General features: G+C 64.6%; 1 protein-coding gene across 3 annotated transcripts; it reads left to right on the plus strand.

Annotated features, from left to right (window-relative positions):
- Window positions 1–562: 562 nt before the first annotated feature.
- NKPD1 (NTPase KAP family P-loop domain containing 1) lies at window positions 563–9,588 on the plus strand. 3 transcript variants are annotated; one of them, XM_082710674.1, is made up of 4 exons: window positions 563–1,766; window positions 2,559–2,676; window positions 6,204–6,335; window positions 7,461–9,588. In XM_082710674.1, exons 2-4 carry the CDS (start codon window positions 2,577–2,579, stop codon window positions 9,314–9,316), a joined length of 2,088 nt encoding a protein of 695 aa, XP_082566800.1. In that variant the 5' UTR covers window positions 563–1,766; window positions 2,559–2,576; the 3' UTR covers window positions 9,317–9,588. The 3 variants fall into 3 exon arrangements, with proteins under 3 accessions (XP_082566800.1, XP_082566802.1, XP_082566801.1); XM_082710676.1 differs by lacking the exon at window positions 563–1,766 and adding an exon at window positions 3,516–3,956 and having other exon boundaries at window positions 1,776–2,676; XM_082710675.1 differs by lacking the exon at window positions 563–1,766 and adding an exon at window positions 1,776–2,475.
- Window positions 9,589–9,798: the final 210 nt, after the last annotated feature.

Below are 9,798 nucleotides of genomic sequence, written 5' to 3' on the forward strand. Positions count from 1 at the left end.
GCCACCCAACGCGTGGGTAGGGGCAGGCCTGGGCTACCAGAACCAACAGAGAGGGGGACATGGGCCAGACACCCTGGGAGAAAGAATCTCCTTGCTTAAAACCCCACCGGTGGGTGCGGGCTCCCCATACCTCTACAGAGTCCTGTGAAGACAGCCCGTCTGGCCCCAGCCCAGAAAGCTGCACCCCTCATTTGCTGCCCTCTCCCTACTCCCCAGACTCCTGCCCCCTCTGAGGCACCCGGTTACCCCCCTCAACCTCTGCTGGCCACCACCCCTCTCTGTCTGCACCCACAGCCCCCCGGGGGGGGGACCCTTAGACAACTTCTTCCTGCCCTGTGTGTCTCCTTAGGTTCCAACACACTTCTTGGGTCCCTCCGGGTCCCTCTACCCAGTACAGAGCCTGGCAGACATTTCCCTGGTGAACTGGTCATTCAGCTAAACTGTGGGCAGGTAGATGGGGGCGCAGAGGGGGGTCGGCCCCCTCCTGCCCTCAGAAAGTTCTGGGCTCGTCCTGGAGGTTCCCTCACACACTCAGCCCTCACTCAGACATACTAGTCCTGTGCCCTGCTTGGCGGGACTGCTGCCGGGGGTGCGAGGGGGTGGGCAGAGTTCCCAGCTGGGGGAGGGCAGGGAGGAAGCCTTCCCAGGTAAAGCAGCTTGAAGACCTGGGGAGGAGAAACAGGACTGGCCCCCAGCGGACAAAAGGATGCTTGGCTCTGGCTGCAGGGGGCAGGATCCGGTCACCCAGACGCCTAGAGGGACATCCTGCTGGCCTCGATGGGGTCCCTTCTCTCTTGTCCTGGGTGCTCTTTGGTGGTAGCCGTCCCATCCCCACCAGATCACCTAGCTCCCCTGGCAGTGACTGTTCGCCCCGTCGTGCCAGCAACTGAAGGGACATGGGTCTGGAGAGCAGACCCCACACCCCATGCCCAACGGAAAGACCCTCTTACTCAGCCCTGCCCCTGCTATCAGTGCTCCGAGAACAATCTGCAAGGCATCCAGGGCCTCACGCGCCTGCTGCACAAACCCTAGCTTCCAGAACGCCCGCTGTGCCTCCACGTGACTGAGACAAGGAACTTCAGCTCTCGGGAACTTCAGTTTCCTCATCTGTAACGAGGCATCACAGCCGCCCCGCTGGGGTGTGGTGAAGAAGAGGGGCTAACTAGGGGGCCGGTGCATAAACCGTGTGCAGTCCTTTGTAAGCCTTCACCCGCATGCCGGCGTCCTTCTAGGAGAAGCATCTAGAGCCGCCCGGTAAATGGGTCAGTCCGTGCCAGCACACGTTAGCTGCGGGCGTTCCTAAGTGCCTGGCGCTGTGCTCAGCGGACTCCTGACAACTACGGGACAGTGGTTGTCCCTGGTCCACTCAGCAATGAGGAAGCCGGGGCTCAGAGAGGTGAAGTCATTTGCCTGAAGTCACACAGCTGGGCCCTGGAGGAACTGGCATTCGAGCCCAGGATTGTTTTCCTCTCTCAGCCCTGGACTCTTAATCCCTGTGCCGGCTTCCCCCCACCTCACCCCCCTGCCGGCTGGCCACCTCCCTCCCTTACCTGTGGTACCATGCCTGGGGGGAAGCCCCCAGTCCTCGAGAGCTGAGTGTGAGCAGGCAGGGCGGCTGCTCCAGGGACGGGGCGGGGACAGGGCGGGCAAACCGGTCGGGCAGCTGGCACTGGCGGGGCCTCTCTCCAGTGGGGCCTGTGCCCGTGAGGCTGGCGCAGCAGCTCGGCAGGGCCGGCGGGGAGCTGGGGCTGAGAGGCTGCCATCAGGTAGGTCTGGGGGACCCCGGGCGAGGGGTGGGTGGGCAGGGGGCCCCAACCCTCACTGAGCCCCAACTCCCCACCTTTCCTCTTCCCCTTGGCGTCACTTGCCTCCCCCCACCAGCATCCTTCTCTCGCTTCTGCTTTCGACTCTTCACAGTTTCAGCCCGTGCACCCTGTCTCACCCTGAGTCTGCTAAGGCTCTTCCCCATGTGTCCCATCCTGACTGAATGTGTCCCCTGGAATTCCCCTCCCCGCTCCCGCCCCCGTTCAGGCCCTAGATGCACCAGCCCCGAAGAAATCTCAGTCACTCCGTGGCGATGGTGGCGGCTCGGGGGCTCCCAGCTCTCCCCGCACTGGTTATGCGTCCTGTCCTGTGGCGCCAGCCCACGCTTCCCACAGCACATCCCCCAATACCTAGTGGTCCCCTAAGTTTACTCCACCACCCCTGGGCTCCCTGTGTTTCCCCACATCTGCTTGGCACCTCCATTGTCCAGGCCTCTTGGAAACTCCCAGGGGCTCTCAAACACCCAATCACCAACCTGGGAAATCTCACACGCCCCGAATTAGTCCCAGCACCTCCATAACCCTTCTCCGTTCTCCCCCATCTAGCTGTGCTGGGGGTTCTGGCCATTTACTTTTACTCTGAAGAGCACCGCCACCCCACCTGGTGACCCAGGACCCCAACATCAGGGACGGGGTCTCTCACCTGTCCCAGGTCACATCCCGGGGGTGGGCTCTATCCGGCCGGCACCCAAGGGTGCAGGGCACTGAGTCCACCCTCGCCCTCGCCTGGAGCAGGTCCCCGCTGCCACCGCCATGCACAAACACTACACCGTCCGCTTCGCCAAGGGCACCCTGCCCCTTCGGACCCCCACTGAGGGCTACTTCTTGGACCCAGAGTTGGGGCAGCAAAAAGGTAGGGTTTCAGTCCTGGCAGGGGGCGTGGCCTGTGAGTAGGGGGCTGCGAGCAGAAGGGGAACCTCAGGCCCCAGGCGAGAGGAGCTCCTGGCACTCCCCACATAAAGGTGTCATGATGCGGGGCGTGCAGGCCCCAGGGAGCCCGCACCTGTGAACCCAGATGGGAATGTCAGCAGGGGGCCCACCCAGCCTAGCCTCCCCACTGCCGCATGGGTAAGATGCCCCTACCCCAAATCGCCAGGCCTGTAAGGACTTTACCCCAACCTGGGGGGAGCGGTGTGGAGAGAGAGCAAGTGCCCCCCACCGCTGAGTGTGTATGAGTAGGGGGACAGTTTTCAGGGGGTGGTGACCACAGGTGCTCCTGCTGGGAGGGTGAGGGGTGCGGACAGTTACCTCCCATGGGGCCAGTTCAGCCTCTTGAGGTCCGCGCCTCCCAGGGAAGCCCCTCCTTCCCACCAACCTTGCCCAATTCTGAGTACGAAGCCCACCCCTTTCAGTCCCCACCCTATCCCCTGTCCATGGCCACCTCCCATCACCCAAGCCTTCTCTGGACCTACCAGGCCAGTTTTCAATGGGTTCCATTCTGCCCACCCAAACCGGAGGGACACCCCTCCCCAAGGACTCCAACCCAGGCCTCTGCCCCTCTCCTCTGCAACCCCAACAGGAGAGCACAGAGACTGCCCCCCAGCCCATATCTCCTCATTTTCTCTGATTTCTCTGGGGCCTCCGTGGAGGGACCAGCCCCAGCCTCCCCTTGAAGCCTCGGACCTGGTTCCTGCCAGTACCCCCCAGGGGTCAGGGACCCAGGCCCAGTCACCCCCACTTCCTTCCTTCCAGGATGCCGTCACCAGTGGTGCCATGACCCAGCGGCCCTTCGCGCCCACGGGCCCTGTCGGCTGCCTCCACAGGTGTGCTGGCAGCTGGCCTACCACAGCCACCGGGGGGGTGTCAGCGGCTGCCGTCAGGGCCCCCAGCCCCCCGGCCTGCAGCAGCAGCGGCAGCCCCAGCCCCCGCCTCCCAGCCCCCTGCGGCAGCGGCTCTGCTCCGGTCCAGGGGCCCAGAAGGGGCCACCTGCAACCGCTGCGGCCTCCAGGCAGCCGGCCAACGCCCCCCAGCCGCCCCCCAAGCCCACCATCTCGTCCCCCGCGGCACCTGCCATGGCCAGCAACGGCCCAGCCCCACGCTCTGCAGCTGGCACCCTCCTGGAGCCCAGCAGGCCCCCTGCCGCCCGCCCCCTGCCTGCCCCAGCGGCCTGTGGCCCCTTCACCTACAGCTCTGGTGCTCACCCAGCCTTCCCCTGGGCTCTGTCCCTGCTGCCTCTCCCCGCCCGGGCCTCTGGCCCCCCAGCCTGCCCTCCTCGCTCTGCTCCCTGTCTGGGAGGGTGCTTGCCCTTGACCCTGGGCCCTCTGGGCAGCCGCCTCTGCTTCACCTGTTGCTTTACCTGTCCAAAGCTGCCAGGACAGGTGCGTCCCTGGTGCTTCGTCCTGGCCTAGAGGGTGGGTCCGGGCCCAGGCTGTTTCCCTCTGCTTGACAGCCTGACTCTGCTCTCTCTATGCCCGGTCCGCCCTGCCCTGAACCCCCAGTCCAGGGGACCAGAGAGGACTTGGGGCAGGGCGGGTGACAACAGCAAGCTTGCTGGCCAGGTCAAGGATGGGGGAGAGGGGCAGCAGTGGGGGAGTGGCCTAGGGGCTGGAAAGAACGATGTGGTAAGGGGGAGGGGTCCCTTCACTCACTCACTCATTCATTCATTCATTCATTCATCCATCTGTCCTGTGACTAGGTATTGGATGTGTGCGGTGGGGGGGGGGGTGCTGGGGGCTGCAGGGAGCAGGGCAGCACCTGCTGTCTCCACAGAGTGCTGCGGGGAGGTAGGTGCAGGAAGCCAGAATTTTAGTGTGTCACCCACTGATAACTACACTGGGGGCAAACAGCAACAGAGGTAAGAGCATGACAAGGGTTTGCACATTACATCAGGTCACCAATCAGGCAAGCTGCCATTAGGGCAACATTTGAGCAAAGCCGCGGCAGGATGGGCCTGCTCCTGGGACCGGGACCGTGACAAGGTCCGCGAGTGGGGAGGGCCACATGGGGCCGTACCCCGGGGACCCTTGTGAGGGCTGGGGCTTTGGCCCCTGGGGCAGGTGGGAGCCACGAGGAATGTGAGCTGGCGTGGGATCTAACAGGAGCATGGAGCATGGGAAGCAGGAGTTTTGGGGGGGAGGTGCTAGTAGCGGGGCGTGGGGCCAGACAGCCGGTTTCCAGGTCTGCCTTGAATGTAGAGCAACCGTTGAACAGGGACTCGGGCTCTAGGTCAGGCGGCCCCTCGTCCCTGCAGGCTCTGGGCCCTGCTGCCCATTTCAGACGCAGAAGCAGAGCCCCCAGTGAGGTGAGGTCACCCAGCCACCAGGAAGAGCAGGGTCAGAGCTGCCCAGGGGCCACCCCCACTTTGCCGATCTTGCTGGGTCGTCCTGCTGCCCTCCATGCCTCCAGGCCAGGCCCTGACCCTCCAGGAGGGAGGGATCCCACAGCCTCCCAGGCCCCTGGGGAAGTTGGGTGTATTATCCCCAACACGAACCAGGAGGTTGGCCCAGGGCTGCCCAGAGCTGAACCCTTCCTTTTTGGTGCCCCAATTCCATTCAAAGATGTAGCACTTGGTGGGGGGGGGCCCGGGGAGGGAGCAGGATGTCCTCAGCCGAGTGGACACTGATGCTTGGTGCGTGGCACAAGGACTTCAACTTGAATCTGCTCCCTAAACAGTCATTCCAGACCGTGGCACTGACCGAGGGCCCACCCCAGGCCTGACCCTTCGGCATCCATGCTGCCTGGTGTCTCTGTACCTCCTCTTCATAGGGAGGGACTGAGGCTCTTAGGGCTCATGCAGAAAAGGGGGCATAGCCAGGCCCAAGAGGAAGGTCTGGGTCTGCCTGGGCTTGGGGCGGATGAGAGGCAGTCGGCATGGGGTTCTAGAGAGGGAGTGAGGTCAGGGCCAAGGGATGGACAGGAAGCAGAGAGGAGCCAGGATTGTCCGCTCTGGAGTCAGGCTAGCAACGCAGGCAGGAACTGACACGAGAAACTTCTGGGGCGTGCCAAGAGGCAGTTTAAGCATCTGAGGGCCTCACGTCCCAAGAGAGGCCCGTGGGAATTTTCCGGGGGAACCACAGGCTGGAGGCTGAATCTAGTGACCTAGGGCCGGCCTGATCAGCCCAAATCCCTTGGGCCTCTGTGCTGGGGGTCGGTGGGCAGTCTAGCTTCCTAGCCTTGACCTGGTAGATCCGTGGTCAGCTCCTCCTGGGGTGCTCAGAGGGACACATCAGACCCCAGAGAAGGGGGTTGCATGGCTACTGCCCCAGAAACCTCCATCTGCAGGCCTGACCTGAGTCAGCTAGGGGAGTGAGGCAGAGGGATCCCGGCGGAGGGAGGGGCTGAGGGTGGGCTCTGTGGAGGGCGGGCGGGAGGCGGGTGGTGCTTGGCCAGCCTCGCTGACTCAGTTTCTCCCTTTCCCCATTTCCCCAACCTGGCCCTCAGATATCCTGACAGAGGACGATGTCTACTGCAGCTGTCTGGCCAAGACCCTCTGCCACGTGCCTGTCCCTGTGACAGTGGGTTTCTATGCCCCCTTTGGCTGCCGCCTGCACATGATGCTGGACAAGATCACTGGTGAGGCTCTGTGTGTGCTGGGGGAGGTGGGAGTAAGGGAAACGGAGGCCCTGGTTCCTGCCCAGCTTCAGGCTACCCCCAGTCCCGCTCACTCCCGAGGCCAGCTGGGTCTCAGTCCAGACGCCTGTAAGTCAGTTTTAACCAGGTTCCTCCTGATGCCCACAGCCTCTGTCTCCATGTCCCTGCTCATTCCTTCTCTGGCCTGGGCAACAGTCCCATCCCCTCCCCTGCCAGGTCCATGCCAAGGAATCACCCAGACCCATCTCATTTCAGCACTGGCCCAGGGCCTAGTGCCCACAGGAGCCCCAACAGATAGAGGTGAACCCAACTCACGGGCCAAAACGTGGCCAGGGTCCAGAGCAGCTCGGACCTGGTTGAAGCTTTGCTTAGAGCCCAGCCCCTAGTGTAGCCAGAGCTTCCAAACAAGCCTCCATTTGCCCCTGTGTTGTCGCAGAGTGATAAATAGCGTCCCGGGACAAAACTCCCGGTTATAAGGCAAAAGCAAACAGCATTCTGGACCTCCTCCTCCAGTGCTAGGCATTTCCATTCATCTCCATTCATTCCATTCACTGACCTCAACAGCAGATGGGCCCTGCCCCAGCCTCTCGTGATCAATCCTTCAGACATTCCCCCAGCCCTTCCTTGGTGCCCAGGGGACACAGGATGACCAAGAGCCCTGCCCTTCCTGGCCTCACAGGCCAGAGAGGAAGACAAACCTGGCCCCAGAGAGTGATGACCCAACAGTGGGTAGGGTTGGGGTGGGAGAGCCCAGGAGGCACCTGACCTAGCCTGGGGATCAGGGAGGGCTTCCTGGAGGAGGAGGAGCATTAAGCCAGGAAGATCAGACACAGGCTGTACTCTGCTGCCCACCCTGTCGCTTCCTCAGCACCATGCACGCATGCTTTCCTTCCGTTGAGGCTTCCTCCCTCGCCCCTTCGGTCCTCTCTCTGCCGCCAGCACAGCTTTTGCCCACCTCGGACCTCCGGCCAGGCCCCCAGACCCGCCCCTTCCCCAGCCGCGGGCGCTTTGGTGCGGGCCCCGCCCCGTGCCGCTCACGCCCGAGCACCCCCAACCCCCAGCCGCTCACTCCGTGCCGCGCGCCCTACCCCCCTTCCCTCCCCGCAGCGCTGATGCAGCAGGAGGCCGCCCAGCGCGAGGCCGAGGAGCTGCGGCGGGTGCAGTGGCAGCCGCGGCCCGTGCGCGGCTGGGGCTACCCGCGGCTGCTCTGGTACCTGGTGTTCCTGCAGCCCGTCATCACCGAGCTGCACCTGCGCCGCAAGAACGTCAAGTTCCTCTTCATCCGATTCAGCGCCTGGCAGTACGCGGGCACGGACAAGCTGTGGGCCGGCCTGGTGACCACGCTGTGCGAGGGCATCCGCCACCACTATGGCGCGCTGCCCTTCAGCGTGTACTCGGTGCTGGGCAACAAGCCGGCCGCCACGCCGGGCTTCTGCCAGCGCGAGTGGCACTGCCGGCGCCGCGTGTGCCTGGCGCTGCTGGCGCTGCTGGCGGCACTCGGCCTCGGCGTGGGCCTGCTCTACCTGTCGGTGGGCGCCCGCGCCCCGGGCCATGGCGCCGCCGGCGGCAGCCTGCTGCGGGTGTTCGGCGGCGCGGCCACCACGCTGTCGGGCTCGGGGCTGCTCATGGCTGTGTACTCCGTGGGCAAGCACCTGTTCGTGAGCCAGCGCAAGAAGATCGAGCGGCTGGTGTCGCGCGAGAAGTTCGGCAGCCAGCTGGGCTTCATGTGCGAGGTGAAGAAGGAGGTGGAGCTGCTCACAGACTTCCTGTGCTTCCTGGAGATCTACCAGCGGCGTCGGCTGCGCGTCGTGCTAGAGGTCACCGGGCTGGACACGTGCTACCCGGAGCGCGTGGTGGGCGTGCTCAACGCCATCAACACGCTGCTGTCCGACAGCCACGCGCCCTTCATCTTCATCCTGGTGGTGGACCCCAGCATCCTGGCCGCGTGCCTCGAGAGCGCCGGCTCCATGAAGGGCACGGCGGACAACGGCTACCTCTTTCTCAACCGCACTGTCACGCTGCCCTTCTCCGTGCCCATCATGGGCCGCCGCACCAAGCTGCAGTTCCTGCACGACGCTGTGCAGAGCCGCGACGACCTGCTCTACCGCGAGATGACACGCAAGCTGCGGCCCGGCGGCGCGGTGGGCGGCGCGGTGGGCGGCGGGGGTGGCAGGGGCGGCCGCGATGAGGGCGCGCAGCTCCTGGCGGTGGAGACGCAGGCGGCCGCCGAGCGCGCGCAGAGCCGTATAGACGCCGAGGCTGCGCGCCGCATCCAGGAGGCGCTCTTCTGCCTGCACGACGAGCGCGACTGCCTCTATGAGTACGTGCCCGACAACGTGGTGTCCATGCGGCGCATTGTGAACACCGTACCCATCACCGTGCGCCTGCTGCAACAGCAGGACGGGGACTTCGCGGGCCCCACGCCACGCCAAGCCGTGGCTTGGGTCGTGCTGGCCAACCAGTGGCCTTGTCGCCTCAGCTGGGTGTTGCAGTGCCTGGAGGACCGGCAGCAGGCTGGGGGCGCGCCCGAGGCTGGAGCGCGCCTCTGGAACGTGTTCTACGACAACAGCCGCGAGCTGCACTCCATGACCAAGGCGTTGCAGAACGTGCTGGACTTGGACGGTGACCCCGAGCTTTTTGAGCGCTTCCTGGGCGCGGACTTCCCTTTCACCGTGGCCGAGGCACAGACCCTGCTGCGCTGCACCGTGAACCTGGACCACTCCATCCGCCGCCGCATGGGCCTCATCCGGGCTGTCAGTGCGCTGAAGCCGCCCAGCCCACCCAAGTCCCCGGTCCACGACACCCCCCACGATGCCCGTGGAGCCAACCATGCCCCCGGAGCCAACCATGCCACCGGGACCCTCCGCTCAGGTCAGGGCTCTGGGCATGTCCCGGCACACGCTGGTGAAGCCCACCAGCCCCGGGACCAGGGGCATGGAGGCAAGCCAAGACCCGTGGCCTGAGAACCCTTACAGCCCAGGTGGGCCTTGAAAAAGTACCCCAGGAGCAGCGGGAGGGGAGCAGCGGGAGGGAACCGCTCCTCCGTCTGCCCGGATGAGGGGGCAAGGGGGTCCGCAGGGAGGCCAGTGGTGGCCACCCCCCCCCCCCAGGTGAACCTGTGAGCCACAGAGAGCTCTTTGCGGTTGCAGCGAACAGAGCCAGCATCAGAGAGCTAGAGCCAGAGGACCAGTGAAGAACCCCGGGTTCAAGTGCAATAAATGGAGATGTGAAAGCCCCGTTGGCCTGTGTGTCCTGGGTTCCCTGGCCTGGCAGGGACTGGGAAGCAGCCCTGCCCCACCCCACAAGGAGTTGGGCAGCCTCAGCAGGTGGCCTCATTGCTGGCCTCCCTGGCAGGAGGCGTTGCGGGGGTGGTGGGTGAGGCCACTGAAGTAGGGGAAGACGGATGTGCCGGGTTGACTCAGGCAATGGAGAGCGCCTAGGCCTC

Source organism: Mustela nivalis, assembly GCF_964662115.1.
Source record: "Mustela nivalis genome assembly, chromosome: 18".
NCBI lineage: Eukaryota > Metazoa > Chordata > Mammalia > Carnivora > Mustelidae > Mustela > Mustela nivalis.

What these genes read in the sequence shown, in the direction of transcription:
- NKPD1 (XM_082710676.1), top strand. Translation starts at nt 2,577, where the DNA reads ATGCACAAACACTACACCGTCCGCTTCGCCAAGGGCACCCTGCCCCTT. An exon ending in AGAGTTGGGGCAGCAAAAAG is followed by an intron (nt 2,677 to 3,515) that starts GTAGGGTTTCAG and finishes CCTTCCTTCCAG; the next exon opens with GATGCCGTCACCAGTGGTGC. An exon ending in GATGCTGGACAAGATCACTG is followed by an intron (nt 6,336 to 7,460) that starts GTGAGGCTCTGT and finishes CCCTCCCCGCAG; the next exon opens with CGCTGATGCAGCAGGAGGCC.